At 32.6% G+C, this 18,640-nt stretch overlaps 1 protein-coding gene across 1 annotated transcript; it reads left to right on the top strand.

Annotated features, from left to right (window-relative positions):
• Nucleotides 1-12,722: 12,722 nt before the first annotated feature.
• Nucleotides 12,723-13,220, top strand: LOTGIDRAFT_161322 (hypothetical protein; the record flags this gene model as incomplete). Its single annotated transcript, XM_009056728.1, has 2 exons — nt 12,723-13,155; nt 13,186-13,220. The coding sequence occupies 2 exons, from the start codon at nt 12,723-12,725 to the stop codon at nt 13,218-13,220; spliced, it is 468 nt and encodes a 155-aa protein (XP_009054976.1).
• Nucleotides 13,221-18,640: the final 5,420 nt, after the last annotated feature.

Genomic DNA, 18,640 nt, shown 5'->3' on the forward strand with positions numbered 1-18,640 from the left:
ACTTCCGAGTATGGCCGAATACGAGGTGTAAAGAGACAAACTTGTTATCAGTACTCTTGGACGATTTCATAAATCCTAACAAAAAATCTTTCAATTACAGGCATGCACAAGAAATCTTGTAGCGCGTCGGAGATGTTATCCGGGAGCGAGACGGAAGACAAGAAAGAAGAAACCAATCCTATGGTGAAGTCGGATATCGATACCAGCATTCGCGATCCTAAAATCAAGGAAGAAATTCGATCAGAAAGTATCGCTGCGTTACGAGCCAAAGCTTTTGAACATAGTGTAAAATTATTTGAGAATCTTGGTGAGGATGTCGATGGTGGCCAGGACTCTTGTGATTCAAGTGACGATGATGATATTGATGTAACGGACTCTCCAGATGATAATGTTTCTTGAGTCTAGGCCATGTATTAGCTAATGCACTATGACTCTCAAAGAACGCTTCATAAATTATTAATGAAATTACCGGATATAATATAATACATAATATAGTACCATTCTAGTTATAAAATAAATTGGTCAGGACTCTTAATTGTGTTGTCACTATATACAATGTATCCTGAGTTTAGACTCTTATTATGATGTATCATGACTCTCAGTGAAGTACCTAGACATGTGTATTTGGTGAAAGTCTAAAACTACATTTCCGGACTAAAATATATGTATTATGATTATTAACGATTGTTCCATAGTGCATCATATCTTTGGGCAATATGTCCTGTATCAAAACCAATGTTTCACTATAGAAAACAATTTTATAACAATGTGTCCAGATTCTAGACTATGTATTATAATGTAATATGAGTCTATTATGTTGTATCATAGACAATGTGTCATGAGAAAGGTGTCACTACAGGGTATAAAACGTATTCTGGTTTCAGCATTAAGCTATGTGTATGCGTACTACTTTTGTAACTACCTCTGAACAATAAGTCATTCCATCAGGGGATTATTTACTTTTAAGAATAAATTCCAGAATTTATCTCCAATATATGTAGCATTTTAAATTATGTTGCTTTAATCCTCGTGATTCTATACATGGGTCTCAGTCACCTTATGACTGACAGAATCTAGAGGCACAAGTTACCATCAGTTGTTAACGTTCAAGTTTGTAATAAAAATTGAATCTTGTGTATCTACGTGATGCGAATCAACAGCAACTCTGTTGATAGCAAAGTCAAGTCGACTGCATCGGATCTAGCGAATCCAGTGGCCATTTTCAGATATTAGTTGATCGGAATATGTATAACGGCTTCTGGATAATAGAATCTTATAAAGTAATTTTCTGAGCTGTAACGTCATTCCATATTTTGTATCAACATCGTGATATTCCGCATTTTTTTTTACTAATGTGCTGCTAATTAGTCTTGTTAACAAACTTCGTTCCGTATTTTGTTTCCAGTAAATGACTTTTGTATTTTCTTGACTAGAATTATTCTGTTATATCTTGTTAAAAAAATTTCATTCTGTACGTTGTTTACATTCACCGACTCACTATTTTGATAGCATCCCGAATGTCACTTCGAATCTTGTTTACTACATTATTTCGTACTTTATTCACAGTCGATATAAATATCGCGCATCTCGCTTACAATCATTGACGTCACTCAGTCACATTTTTGTTTACAATCATGGAAATCGTTTCTTAGTTTGTTAACAATCAGAATATACTCAATTCGTCTCATTTTGAAATCTGTAAATATTGTATTTATAATTATAAACTATGTATTTGTGTCAATGTTTATTATTTGAAATAAATGTTATAATTCATTTTTTTGTATATCTTCTATGTTCTTCAACCAATACGCAACCAGGATCTAACACGTCGTCTCATGCCATTCCTTATATTGGAATGGGTTCATACACATGATAACATGGATGTGTAATAATAAATAAAACCAAATAAATCAAAACATGTATGATATTCCAAAAAACAGCATTTAATGCATATACGTTAGAGTCAGAATTATCTCCTCTCTCAGCAAGGTCTAAATAAATATTGACTATATTCATAATACATTCGAAACAACGTGCAGTTCTTTTTCTTACATAGAAATAACAGACACGAACTTAGTTGTTTGCCATTTAAATCTCTACGCCAGACAAAATTCGTCGAATTTTTTAGAAAGTTTATAATTATTTGGGCCTAATGGTCACATGTAAATGTTTTTTTTCATTGGTTGTATGTATACAAAGTTCTAGAAAACCGGGTATGTATCTGTAAAATTGAAGTAGCCAAATCGCATATTAGTTCGCAATAATTCAAGATGGCAGTGCCCTTAGAGAGAAAGTGAATTCATAAATCGATTTTTCACCGAGTTTTATGAACCAGGATTCACCTGTCAACTCACACAAATAACATTAAGATTTTGCAAGTTTTATATGCGTTGAAAACATTCTTATGACACAAACTATAGAGAAAAAAAAAGACCCTACTTCCGCTTTCTGATTCTGTTAACGCGTAGGTCAGACGCGTAATTTCGTATGGTGGCAATGCTAAAAACACGTTACAAAGGTCAAACGTTAAGTAAAAGAGTCACAGAAGACACAAAGCTAGATTCTGCCCAAAGTGACCGAAAGAGCAAATAAAAGTGACCCGCTCTATTTTGATTTGCAACTTTAAGATTCACAGTATATAGTAAATTATTGTCGGTTCCAAAAGGCTTGTCGTTCGGTTTAGATTCAACATAGTTTAGTGTAGTAAATTCAATCTTATTCCTTTCATTGCGGAAGTTTTAGTTCATTATCATACCAATTATCAATAGTACCCATTAAAAACGGGGTAACCCTTATAAATAGGTTATCGCCCCTTGACCCTTTTAAACCCCAGTTTGAATTTCATAATACGGTGTATAAACAAGCTTATACATCTAAGAAAACCGATTTTGACATATTTTCGTTTCAAAAAAATTCATCAAGATTTCAATATAAACTCCTTTGTAAGGTTTTTGAAAAGAATAGAAGTTTATACCAGTTCCTCGCCAATGATATTCATTGTCCTTGAGCAATAAAAGAAGGAAGTACATCAAAGTAGTGTCAATTTCTATTCCTGCAAAATTAAATGGAAGTCGACGTCAACCCATCATTGTTAACAGAATCTGTCTTTTCTCCCGAGCACCACGGAATCATTTAACGATGTGTTTTAACATCCTGAATAACAGGCTAAAATTAATTTGTCTTCTGCTTTCTTTCAAAAATAATTGTTTTTATACGGAACATCCCGCCGTCTCGTTCTATATTCAAAAGACAAAACGACCTTTAATTGAGATGGTAGCACGTGACTTAATGTCGCGCGCCTTGTGCCAAACGTATTCCGATCCACGTTCTGTCCAATTATCAGGAAATTCTCTTCCAGTGAAGTTAAATTTGATGGTATAGTTTGCTCGCCGTCAGCAGTCACTAATTGGTTTGAAGAAGACGGGAACGGGTCCGATAAGCTGCTAATTTCCAATGTAATTAACTTGTTACCGTTGTTCATCTTCTTCTTAGAGAGTTATTAGATCGCATCCTACACGCAATGTGGTCAGTTGATATTCTCTAGATTCTAATGGAAAGAAATGAGTTAAAATGTTATTATCAATTAATATTTTGATTTTCGCAGTTTAAGCGGCGGATGAAAAAAGGTAGAAAATTGTTTTTGTTTGAAAATGTTGATGAATAGTTAAAAATTACATTGAGACATTGAAAGTCAAAAAATATTCTAGTAGTATAATATAATAATGGCGGTGTGAGTATCAAATTGAAATGCTGAAAGTAATAAACATAATCCATAATCTACTGTTTTCTACTGTATCGATAACCCCGCATCTTAGCACACACACTGTCTATTCCCACCTATAAGTACACCGCACCGGACGCCGTATAACTGGTGATCGAAAACAATGCCTTAGTGATCATCTATTGTATACATGTTATTAGCCAAACATCGTTCAATTTCGTCTCGAATTATCCACATTTTGCTCATCTTCTGGTGACGAGAAACCAGCTACTTCATCACAATTCGCAATTGAAACAGTCCTCTCCATAAATGAGACCAATGAAGTTACCTTGTCAGATTCAGTGCAATGAGCACAAACGCCTACCCTTTCTACAGAAAAGTCAATTTTTCCATCTTGAACAATCGGAGATGGTTTTTGGACATATTTCATGTCTACCTAATTGATTTTGTCGGCTTGTTGGCTGTTGTCGTTAACTTTGAAATAGACAGACTTTCTCAAAATGTCACACTTATAAAAAAAAGTATTTTTGTTCAATTCGTTCGTCAATGGAATCGTTGGACCATAAGTATGTTTATTTTAAACATTATCTTTTCTCACGAAATTTCATCTGATATTTTTTATCGAGCTATTTAGACATCTGACAAGATGTCCACAAAGCTTTGAGGAAAACTAAAGATTCCAGCGGCGCCTAAAGAACGATTATCGCTTGTCAAAGAAAGAATATTCTATCTGTTAAATAAGGTGTGAAAAATTAACGAGATACGAGAAGACGAACGAATCCGTGAAACTTGTTAAACACTACATCGTACGGTCGTTAACTGCAAAAACAAACAAGAAAGGGCCAAGTAGCGAACCCTGCGGCACACCGCCTTGACATAGAGATCGACACAGCGTATGCGTAAAACAGCCGCTCAAATATGTTCATTCATAATTATTGCATCGTAAAATCTGGTCCCGAGGCCGTCACGTGGGGGTGTAAAATCCCCTCCCCCTCATGTCAAGCATAAGAAAAAGGGTCAACAGTTATTATTTCCTGTGAAAGATGTTATGACAAAGAGCTCGGGACGGGAGATAATCTTCTAACTCTTAATTTACTCCTAATAACTCACGCTTAACATAATCTATTCTAATTTTCTTCCTATCTGTTATCCCCGGGCTGTACAAATATCACAGTTTTTTTTAGTACATATGCCCTCGACAGAACAGGTCTAAAGATGCGACTTGGGGAGATTTCTGGCATGAGCGGGGGAAAATCTCACTGTGATAGACAAGAAATTATTGGATAATCGTCAAAGATCCCATACAATATCGGTATTGATTTTGATAAATTCCTTTACGCCAGACGACCGAGCCTAATAAGGCGCAGGAGCACATTTTCATCTTGTTCCATTCTATTTCATTATCCCAATTTAGTACTTTTCTTTTCATTTGTGCAATAATGTATGGATAAAACTCTATTCCATGATATCAGTCTTGAAAACAGTTAAAAGAAAATTTCATTTAATTACCAGGAACCAGCAGATTGGCAGCAACATTTCAGTTCGTATCTTCATGATGAGCAATATATAAATGTTAATTAGTAAATGAATTCATTATTCACTGTTGTTTATCAACAGATATTAACAAAAACCAGGCAATTTGAATAATAACAAATTAAGATACGGCATACAGGTAAATCACAATCGAATTTGTCTCAATATTTTTATTACAGAAAAAGCTTCAAATATTGAAATTGATTGAAATCACATAGTTTTACGTCTTACTTTAATTAAAAGACAAAAATCTAGAGGAACAAATCTGACGATTATCCAAAGCATAAGGATAAAAAATCAAGAATTATTCAAATTTCTAGGAAAAAAACAGACAAATGCGTGTCAAAACTATTCTACAATCACAATCAATCATACCTACTATTGTTCAAACAAAAGGAAAAGACAGACATATACATATCAAAACTATTATTATAATCACATGAAAAAAAAACTGACATATACCAAGCAAAATAATTTTTCAGTGCACAAGGAGAAAACTGATTCACAATTCGAATCACAAGGAAAACTATTTATTTAAATCACAATGAGAGAAACAACTGGACACTGGTCGAACAAATCCAGGAGATTTGTTTTTTTGTCAGTAAAAAATAGGACTAGATATAGATATACGAAGCACAATACGAAAATATATCCGATAGAAAAAATATATAAAGGTCTGGAATCATTCCAGGTCATCATAAAACTCACTAAAAACATGTTTGAGGTCATTGCAACCAGGATCATTGTACGAAATATGACCAAAATGTTATCTCTTAGGTAACCTGAATCGATAAAGATGTTGAATTATGTACCTTACTGTACTACTTTTTGCACATATTTGCATCTATTTTAATTGTCTTCCGGACATTGATAAATGCATAAACCACATAATTAAATAACTGATTGAAATATCTGTTTATGAAAAATATCAAATTTTACACACTTTTTCCGCTGATAAAATTTTTTCATTTAATTTATCTTCATAATTTGTTTTACAGTGATATTATGTATTATCTAATTCCGAAATTTCTGCACCTTTCATCCTTTAAACATATTTTCGAGTTAAATTCCAGTCGAGCAGCTGGATTATTCAGAATATTTCCTGAAAGTCAGTGGAATAAAATGGCAGATAGCCTAAAGATATTAAGATAGATAAAAACTACCGACTGATATTCAAATTAGACCTATATAGAATACAGTTGACTGATTAATCTAATAATATCATTAATTATCACATTAATTAGGGAAAGATAACTCTTTATTAACTTTTTTATATTAATAATCATCGCATTTTCCACTCGAATAAAGCACCAAACTAATTTGATATGTTTTCACTTCACGCTTAGTTGAAGAAAATAATTAATTTTCATTATTATCTGATAATTTTTCAGTTTTTTCTTTCCTGTTTCAATTTTAATTGCGAATAAGATAACTTATTAAAGTGATAAAGCAGACCACCATAATATCATCCAATCCAATACGACTGTCAACCCCCATGAATTTGAATTCTCTTCCTGAAAAAAAAAACGCAAGAAGTGTTCAGGAAATGAAGCATGCTACGAGTATTGACATTTTTCAGTGTTCTTGTCTACCAGCTGGACCTGAACCAAACCAGGCATTGATCGTTTAACATTATCTGTATGAGTATAAGACCATATTATTTCAAAAGGATAGAAGCAATGTCTTCGAGGATCATGTCAACCGGTTGCTTCTAAACAAAACTTCTTGGTAATGATCTTTTCCACATTATCTGTGTTGTTATAGGCCTATAACATGCATATTTTAAAATGATAACAAGTTATGTCTTCGAGGATCCTATCATCTCGGATGTTGCTCGTTTCACATTACATGTCTTGGTATTAATTTTTGTGGTGTATAAGAATAATTTGGGAAGGGGGTGTCTGTCGAAATTCAGAATTCGATGCCATAGATAATGTGTTAATATATCTTGATTTTATCTGAGTTAGGCCCCCTACCCATTAAACAAACTTGACTTACTCCTTGTCGGTTATTACATCCAACTTCCTGATCCAAGCATAGGACTTCCGAATTAGTTTACTTGATCCCTTGCAAGTAAACAAGGCACCTCAACAACAATTCGTGTGAAACATTTTAAATCAAGATACTCGATGGTCTCGACGAAAAAAGCTCATAAAATTCAAAAAATTCAAAAATGTCATTTGGTGCGAGTCTAATGTTTTTTCGGAATTTTTCTCTACATGTGGCAATCATACATCGCGAACATACCAGACATTATTCGAGCTAATTATTTATTCTGACTAGAAATGTATATATCTGGAAGTTCGCGACTAATTGAAATGGCTGATTAGACGAGTTACAAGCGTAATTAAAGATGGCTGTAGATAGGCCGATAGAAAACCAATGTACAAGTCTCTAATTATACGAACTGGAAAACATTGATGTAGTTAGCAATAAGTAGCTCAATTTGAAATCTCGTGGCATGTGAGAAGAGAAATTACCCAGAGATGATTGACAGACGAACTTTTCATGCGGAGTTCTGCGCAGACTCAGGAACAGCAACGATCATTTCAAATCATAAAGTTCTCTAATCTGAAGGCAATATCTGAATACAATCCAAAGTCACTGTCAGAACTGACGATAGTCGACACCGTCCACCAACCTTTGCGTCTAAAATATTATGTTCACATTTATGTATTTTTGAACTGTAAGGAACCAAAAGCCAAAACATGGTTACCATACGGTATAGAGCATAAAATAGAGCACTGATAAATCTTATTGTAGATTCTAAAGGTTGGATACATATACGATCCGTAAGCATTCACAATTAGTGTGCCCAACTCGCTGCTGGCAACCATTCATAAATTAAATCATTCTTACAACAGACCAAGGACTCAAAAGGTGAATTGTGTAGCTCTGCAGCCCTCATAGAACAGAGGAAAATATCACAGGTGTGACAGGACCAGATGTTAAAAAAATTGGCCTTAAAAACGATTGTCATCATCACATCAAGAATTTGATCCACCAAAATGAAAACAAAGTTGTTTATGTATATAGAGCTAATGTTGTCTTTACAGCCGCGCTTAGCGTATCTTCTTACCCATAGTTTCGTATTTTTTAGCATTCCATGAACATCAGTGATGGAGTTAGTTTTTGATCATCGCCAAAATGTAATGAATATATTAGACAGCTCAAACATCCAACATTTTGTCTAAATATTATTGTATTACCACTAATAGCTATGTTTGATAAAATTATCTTTTTACCCGCCAATGCGTATCTTACATCTAGACTTCTCCACGATCAAAAACCATTATGCTATAATAGAGGAACTTTCTATCCTGTCGAAGTAATATTTAAAACAATTGTAATACTTACACCCAATGAACTAAACTAAACAATTAAAATCGAAAATGTTTATTATATAATAATAAAACAAGCTCATGTTACTACCTTCTCCCGCATTTCACACTGTTTGACGTTGCATGTCTCCATCAAATATTTGATTTTTGTAAAGCGACTTTGTGCTAGTCTTATAGGCCTATGAATGGCTTTTACATATATGTCATATCATCCAGGGCCTACTTACATGTCAGATGTATGTTATAAACCAGTACAAGGGTCCAGGAGTTATTATAATCCACTCTCTAAAACAGATCTCTTTTAACAAAGTTAATCGCAGATTGATTTACACAATGAAATAGTCGATGCTTTTAAAGATTTCGAGAGTGTCGAGATTAAATTGCAGATTCATCCTACAGTAGAACATATTATCATATTCGTCTTCCCAAGAAGATTAACTAACATTGTGACCAAATTTCTGTTCCTAACCGTAACTAATTTACCTTTTGACCAAATTACTGATACAAGTTTACTATGTGACAGATTATAGCCAGTCAGTCACTTTTTAACCTTGTGACCAACTCACTGTAACTAATTTACCTTGTGACCAACTTACTGTTACTAATTTACCTTGTGACCAACTCACTGTAACTAATTTACCTTGTGACCAACTTACTGTTACTAATTTACCTTGTGACCAAATTACTGTTACTATTTACCTTGTGACCAAATTATTGATACTATTTACCTTTTTACCAAATTACTGTAACTATGATTTACCTTGTGATCCAATTACTGTTACTAATTTACCTTGTGACAAAATTACTGTAACTATAATTTAAATTATGACCAAAATACTTATTTCCCTTGTGACCATATTACTGTTACTAATTTACCTTGTGACCAAATTACCGTTACTATTTACCTTATGACCAAATTACTGTAACTATGATTTACATTATGACCAAAATACTTATTTCCCTTGTGACCAACTTACTGTTACTAATTTACCTTGTGACCAAATTACCGTTACTATTTACCTTGTGACCAAATTATTGATACTATTTACCTTGTGACCAAATTACTGTTACTATTTACCTTGTGACCAAATTATTGATACTATTTACCTTTTTACCAAATTACTGTAACTATGATTTACCTTGTGATCCAATTACTGTTACTAATTTACCTTGTGACAAAATTACTGTAACTATAATTTACATTATGACCAAAATACTTATTTCCCTTGTGACCATATTACTGTTACTAATTTTCCTGATAGCACTATTTGTTGTCCCGTTCAATACCACTAGGAAAATAGTCCATGCCTATTATGATAGCCTGCTAGAGAAATTCCCCCATGTCTATAAACAAAAGATGATTGTTGCCGATTTAAAAATCAGAACTATTAATGACAACCTTGTTCATAGAAAACTTCAGCCCATTACTAGCATGTAACAATTTAACCTGTCACCCATTTGGCGAGTTATTATTTTATCTAATTTCAGATAAGAACAGAAGAAAAATGCCCATAATTTTCTGATCCTATTTTCTTAATGAAGTATTTGTTTCATTCTAGGACTGTACATTTGGGAGAATCAAACCATCCCTACCCCGAGATATAACTTATCTTGACTCTAATATTACTTACAATCGGTTACATCAAATTTTCCCATTTACAGCCTAAAGACTGATGACGGAATGGATTATTGTCATCCTTTTGGAATTGGGGTGCCGTAAGTTGAGTCCCCATCAAGATAACGAAAATTGTGATGCTAAGACCAATGTTTTGATATTCACCCCCTTCCACCATATCTACAGATATTTCTCGATGAACATGGGTTATAGCTTTCGATGCGATCAAGCAAGGTGATAAAACCGCGCTACATAGTTGATTTATTTTGATAAAAAGTGTTTACATTGAAACAGTCTGTAACCCCGCTATTTAGTTTAACACTTTTAACACTATTAATACAACAACCATAACACTTTACGGTGTTATTATTTATATTGGCCCTTTCAAATTAGATTAAATGAAGCGGAGGTTTTCACCTTGTTCTTGCATGGTGGCTAATATTATCAGATGACGAGGGGCATTTTTAAAAATAACATAGTAAGTTCTTGGGCATTCTGTGCTGTTCTGTTACAGGATTTGTCACGTTCCGTAGCCCTGGAACGGTTTGGACTATGATCGATTCAAAATTTGAATGGAGGAAAGAGAACAATTACGGAAATGAGAAATATTCACGTATTTTTTAGTGTATCTCATTGTATTGCACCTTTTAGCTTTATCGAATTATGATTCATTTGATAGTATTTCTTTTTTTGGTAATGTACCCAATTTAAATCAATATTCCGATACATTATCTTTTTAAAAATATTTCTGGCCGGTATAGTAAGTCGTCACTGAATGAATGAAAGAACAATTTTGGGGTACATGTATTTCTTAAACGGTAATAGTTGAAATTTCACCAACCAAAGCCAAAACCACGGACACAGAATTCTTGATATTCAAATCAAAGAATTTAATGTTTAGTTAAGGACTATAGGTTGTATTTTGGTAAGAACTAAAGAGTTTGTCTGGAAAGACAGGTAACACCTGATAGAACCCCTACTGCATAAACCAATAAACCATTAGTCCCCTGCTAGGGTCTGTTAGAACTTTGATAGTATTAGGTTTTAGGGATATGAAATAGTGATAATTACTTATATTGGTTCTAAAGTCTATTGATAAGCGATATAATATTGCTTTACGTTATTTTCTGTAATTTCATTAGTCCAATCAGGTGTAGTAAGACGTAAAACTCAATTTCCTTTTTTGATTTCTTGTATTTCATATATATGAAAGAAAGCGTCACCAAGTGTAATTAAAGTACAAGTACAAAATTTATAAAATTCTCTGTTCTATTTATTTATTCGCTTTTATAAAACTTCGAATAAAAAATATCAGGTTCTTTAGCTTACTGAATATGATTTAGGTCTATTGTCCTTATAATATGAAGTTTAAATTTTTGGTGATTTGAATAAATTTTGGCGAAAATACCAATCTCAAAAAGATCATACGATTGCAAATAATGGAAAGGAACCCAAGTTGAAAATCCAGCACAAAGTGACATCATGTGTTCCATTTTGATAATTGAAATTGGAAAATATTTTTCTGTATTAAGGTCTATGGAAGAAGCTGTTTGCTTCCCACAATACCGAACAAACACAACTGACTTAACCACGTGGATGCTTACATCATTGGAATGAAAAATCGCCCAAAAAATTGTTATTATTGAAATTTGCAGTGGAAAATATTTACTGTGGAAAAATAAACAGTTTGACTTTCATTTTAATAAGGTTAAAAAGACAAGAAAATAAGTCACCGGCCATTAAAAATTAATCAACATTTGTCTTCCCGATAAAAACATAGATCTTTACGTTAATTGACGTTCTGAAGTATATTTATCAAACCCTCTAATAGGTCACATGATCAGTAAAATACAAACATAAGCCAATGGCTTGTTAACATTTTGCCCCGTAGCCACGTGTTCTATTCTAAACCCCTCCCTCTCTTTCTCGATCTTCAGAAATGTCCTATTCTCAAGTCATCGTTAACTTTTGATCTTTCACGACGATTGGTAAACGTAGATAACTGTCAAAAAGATTGCACGGCAAGATGGGAGTGGGCAAGATCAAGCGATTGCCAATTACCCCCTTACCCTGCGTATTTTAGGCGCGTGCTGAAAAGGGAAAAGGTTTTGAATGAAGTTGGAGGTTTGTGAACGTCATTAACTAGCAGACGATAAGTTACGTCAAGATCATCCAGGGAGAAAATCAAGGTTTTCTCACGAGTGCCGCCTGTCGAGGATTAGCGCCTAATAATCATTCGGGCCAACGGGAACAAATGCAACTCGTCAAATAAGCCACAGGGTAATCAAGATTCCGACATCTTGAATATCGACAGGTTCTCTCAAACATCTTCAGATTGTGACATTTTGGAACTACGATCTTCAGAAGTATCGCCATTTTGAAGTGACAGAGTAAAACTAACACAAAAAGTATATTCAGATGAAAAATGTCTGATAAATAACCTAATCGTCTAAAGTTTGTAAAGTGTATCAGAAAACGTTTTCCAGTGAGAATTCATAAATAAGGTGCTAAAATGAACGGACTATTAACGTCGGCGACTCAACAAATGACTTCTTTCCAGAATCAGTTTCCTAGTGCCGGACATTTTGGACAGATGTACTCTCAGCAAAGACCGTCTTTCGCCATTCAGGAAATTTTAGGATTGAACTCATCGTGTCGACAGAATCCGAGTCCAGAAGTGGTGGATCATTCTCCGATGCCACCCTCCAGTTTTCCGGGAATGTATTTTCCAGGATTTAATGCAGGAGGGTTACCTTCCGAGCCTTCCGGAACTTCATTTCTCAGGGAACAGCAGCAGACCAACCCCTCGCCATTTTGTCCCTGGCGATTTGATTTATCTCAAGGTGCTCCTCAAAATATTCCCTCGTCGCGTTTCCCCTGTCATGTTGGTTCCCGACCCGCAGAAGATGTCAATTTCAACTTTAAACACAATAACCTGGAGGAAGGTAAGTCGAATTTCTTTTTAATTTTTACAGGTAACAGGATCAAACGGTATGAATCCTTAGAATAATTTTTAAAACATATTATAGAAAATATGCTAATAAATTATTATATATTGGAGAAATTATATCTGACTATTTGATTCAATTTGGAAGTTTTTATACAAATTTTTAGAGGGAATGTAATGAAATAAAAGCCAAATTGTCAAAAAAAATGAAAACAGATATTCCAAATCTTTAAAACTATATTGTGAAAATTGGAATTTCGAATTCTGAATATACCTAAATTTGATTTTACTTTTTTCTCAAAATATTTGAAATGATATTCATACATTCTTCTAATATTTATGAGAACTATTTCTTGAAAAATATTACACAAAATTCTCAAACAGCTAAATTTACAGAAATCTGAACATAATTAGGAAATTTAAGATTATTTCCGAATCTGTTTATGATTATTTCAAAATAACAAAATCAGTTTTTGAAAATGTGTCACTATAGTATTAGATTTGATAGAAATTAACCTACCATTCTTGCACAGGATTCGAGCTGGGATCGTACAAAGAAAAATACTCTATACTAGAGCCTACATGCAGTAAAATTAATACAAATATAGCTTTATGGTAATCATACGAAATTGAAAATATTTTTTTACAAGGGTATAGTGTTTGTCTGAGTTGTGACTCTCGTGGCCTTGATAAAAGGAAATGTATTAAGTGAGATATGCTCCAAACTATCATTCAAATTTTCAATATCTTTACTATTTTTTTTTTTTTGGAAAAGACTTTTTAAACAATTGAATACACCCACCCTTACCCCCTTCCTAATCAGACTTATTGCAATGAAGGGTCTATATAGACACAATCTTCCTGTTTTAATGTTTTTATATTTTGTGTTTGTTTCTCTTAGGCTACAGCATTTTCCACATCCAAATATCTGCCAAATCTTTCATGTGAAATGTCAAATTCTCCCGAGTAAAAACTATTTATTTTGAATAAAACTAATTACCACTAAACATTCTAATACTCTATCTATGAAAATAAACCATTTCATCTACAAGTTTTCTTACAGGTTGATTTTATTTAAATAGTCATACTTTGTAGACTACATAGCGGCTTTAGTTGCATGTTTAGCTGATTTTGTCATTTACGTTTTGTGGATTATAGTATATTTTGTAATGTACTAGCTTCATATATTCACTGTTTATTTATTATGTCGAATTTATACTATATGTCATTTTTTATATATATAAGGATATATTATTTTGATGCGCAATTTTTCCAAAATGGTCATCCCAGTCTTGATATTTTACTGAAAATCACAATCCATTGAACGCTAAAATACATCAAATTTTGATTCTGGGTAAGCTTTACCGAAACTACGAAGTCATTTCGAATATTCGAAATATAATATATCAATTGGTTATCAACGTTATATATAAAGGTCGGACACAAAACGGGCAAGGAAATATAAGTATGTACTGATACTGAACAAATAAAAGTGGGGAAAATTTGACTTGTTTATATTCATTGTTGTATTTGGTCCGAATTTTCATGTGACCTTAAATCAAGAAAATACAGAAACTGCATTGCGTTCTTTACATAACTAGAAAATTGAAATTGGATTTGATAATCCAAATTGTAGTCAGGGGTCCGAGTTGTATTATATTTTTTAACTGATATGTCCAAGAGAAAAATTATAGAAAAAAAAACAAATCTTTTGCACTTTTGTAAAAAATTTCGGATGTCTTGGAAGAAATCTTATTATATTATCAAAGTATGCAGTCTTACACATTTAGTTTCATTTTCAACTTTCAAAGAGAAAAGTTACGTGTTTGATTTTTTGAATAACTTTGAAATTGGTCTAATTAAGAATTCCCTATAAGAGGTGGTCGCCTTGAATAGATCCTGTTTCACAACATTTTCAATTTCATCGTCAAAATTTGACCTGGAAGCTACCAGGAATCAAAATAAACTTTAGAGTTTAGAGAAAATTTCACCCATGTTTGAATCCTCCTAGATTTTATCAAAATTAAGGGTGTTGCTCTTTTACATTTTTACAAATATTTTGAATACTATTTTGACAACGATTTGGAGATATTATTTTGTCTTTGAACAGTGTAAAAAGGCGTCTTTGTCTTGCAGTTATCGACTTATTTTCTTAGTTTTGTGTCAAAGAAACGTGGATAGTTATACCCTTGTTTTGGTGAATTTTAGACGCAAGGAAAATATAAAAACTATATTCGAATATATGAGAATAACGCAGTTATACATTTTGCGGGAAAATATCGTATCAAATGTGAAAGCTTTTCCACAATTTCTTGTAGTAATTACATTGTTTTGGAGTTCGTTTCGAGTTGCACTTTAGATCATTTATAACTTGCGAATATATAAAATATTTGTGATTTAATAAGTATTAAGGATATCATTTTAATTCAGAATTAAGCAAAATTAAGAATGGCAACCGAGGGAAACTCATGAAATGGTAATTTTTTTTTTGCAAGCAAAATCATGGCACTTTTATAAATAGTGAATAACAAAAACAAACGAAAAATTTGAACAGAAGTGAAAACTGAACAACGTAAAAAAAAAACGTTATGAAATTGTTTTGCCTTTCTTTTGATGCACCAATCAAAGGTCAATTGACCATTTTAAATCTCAAGGTTCTAACTGTCATTTGCCTAGACAGAAAACAATTTGAATTCGACGATTATTGAGTTTTGAATTTTTAACGACCTTCGCGACTTTTCAAGAAGAAATTTTGGCTTTTGGTACTAATTAGAGTAAATCTAAACTCAGTGTTCCTCTAAAACTCAGAAATATTTGCTTAACTCCTGTTAATTTAGACTCAATGTTTATTTTGGTGAAACCTATGATTCATTTGAAACCAGCCGAGAAAAAAAACATTTTTACAAGCACCTGTTCAGTATGCACGTGCTGTGCAGAAGGCGGTAAAACAAGGGATAGCTTGTGGAGGGAACAAATTGGCTTTGAGATCTCTCATTACCGACTTTAAAACACATTCCTTTTTTTTAATTACATTTGACAAATTTTGAGCGAAATTTCAGAATTTATAATTTGTAACTTGATCTTAGACTTTACTTGCTCTAGGTCGGCTAATGTCTAAACGCCTCTTATTTTATTTTGTGATGTTCCCCACCGTTATAAATGGGCTCTTTATTATTATTTAGGAACAGATATAGTTTGGTTCAAGAATAGAATTTTAGTCAATTTGCTTCAATGACGATTGGTTCTTTTCAAAAATTGTCGTGGTGTATCGGTGATTATGATTCTGCAGTTTTTGTGATATTTTCTGTTTAAATCCAAACTGCTAATACCTCAAAATGAATGGCCATTTGCATCACTGAACGAGATTATACGAGATTAGCGATTGAGGGTTGACGTGACAAGGAAAATAATGGGTAGTTGAAGCAGTAATTAGAGGCTGAAACGGCGTTCCATCCTCATCATTTTATTATATGATAACCATACATGATCGATTGGTTTTATGGACAACCGTTACAGCTATAATTAGCTTAGTTAGAAATTTAATGTCAATTCGATGAGAGCAAATGTCGTATTGGATTTCAGCTTTGAGTGACGGCTGAGGTCACGTTGTCAAAAAGTAATCTTTATTAAATTCAAAGAGCTTAATTGAGCTCAATTTTCTAATTCGATTTATATCCACCAAGTCAATTTTGAATATGTTACATGATTAAATATTTAGGTTTTGAGCTTACTGAGCAGGTGATTTATGATATCTTTACATCCTATTGGATGGCTACTTGCTGTCTATAACGTCCACTGTGAATTTTGATTAATGATTAGGAATTATGTATTGGTTGGCATTGATACAAGAGCCAATACAAATGTATCAGTTTGAAAAATGTCAATTATGTCATGAATCAAGATGACTTATGAATTGATACAACAGTCTTTGATCTTGTTGGTCAATAGATTAAAAACTCATTATTATTCATAACGTTAATATTTTAATAAATGTCAACGTTGAATTTGATGAATGTATAACATTATAAGACTGATTTCATGCTTTAATTTTTGACTGAAGGAATTTTTATATGATTATTTTTTTTATGTTAATGATAGAAGTAGATACAATTTGCGAGAAAGAAAACTATTTATCACCTAATTTATAAGTTAAATGAATAAAAATTAAACCTATATTTGTTCAATAAATTTGGTTAATAGTTATAAACATTTTAGATCTGATCTAATGACAGGAAGGTGACCACAATATTAATTCAATTTCTGGTTTTACTAATATCCATTTATTTGGTAATGTCGAAGACAATTCAGATTTACCTGAAACCTTTTGCAGTGGTTCCATATTTAAAAAGCACAACAACTTAAACCAGAAATCCTGTCTACCAGATGGTGATTTGTCATACATCTTCATATTTACTATTATAAATAATAAACAAGTAATATATCATATGAAGAATATTGGCTACGAGGAATCTCCAAAATAGATGTCGAGTTGATAAAACCAGTCGCAGAGTGGCATCGGGTGCTCCAAACAAATCAGTCGATTGGCGATGCAACACATCTTAGTAGATCCTTCGCAGTCGACATAAGCGAAATGCTTGAATTACGAGTGACTGAGACCCTATCTAAAAAGTCTTCAAAAATATAATAATGTTTGCTAAGAAACATCCAAACACTATAATAGACAATAAGTAAAGATATTGTAATCATTGAAGTACCTTGAACGTGATGACAAGTGAATATATAAGTGTGTTCAGTGTTCAATAATACCTTTCTAAGTGTTGAACAATAACACTTACAAATACCCGTAATACTTATAAATATAACACTTCACACTTTCTGACAATTTGATCGCTATAGATGGACGTAAAACTCTGTTTGACTTGTTTTTTTCTGTTTTAATGCAACGTCTTTTGTTTTGTGATTTTTTAAGGAGGTTTAAGTGAATTAAGTCATTTCGTTTTGATCATTATTGTTGTCTAAAAATATTATTTGTTTTAAGGGATTTTAAGTGATTTATTCTGAGTGGGGTTTAAATTTTAAGTACTAGATCAAAATTTCAACAATACTTAAAGTTATTCAACAATACCTTAATGATGTGTGTTTTTTTGTTAATTTTAAAGAATGTTATCTTCATCCTGTTGTCAATAAAACCTTTTGCTAATTAGAAAAATAAATAATGTTAATTAATAGAAATTACAGGTCATAATTAAAGTGAAATTGATGCGAAGTTAAATCGGATACTTGAGAATTCACAGGTTTTAGAATTTGTCTTTTGTTTTTCTGGTTTCTCTTCTTGAATTAATTTTGATAATTTTCTATATTTTACTCGATCATAAATTCACTATTTCAATTCAAAAACCAAAGAATAAATAATTATGGTTTGATTTTATTAAAGTTTTTATGTTTGTCATTGTCATCCGATTTTAATTTTTGATTAAGGTAAGGCAAATAGAATTAAAGAAGATTAACGCCCCGTTCGTGTT

This window comes from Lottia gigantea (genome assembly GCF_000327385.1).
Source record: "Lottia gigantea unplaced genomic scaffold LOTGIsca_29, whole genome shotgun sequence".
In the NCBI taxonomy this organism is placed as follows: Eukaryota; Metazoa; Mollusca; class Gastropoda; family Lottiidae; genus Lottia; species Lottia gigantea.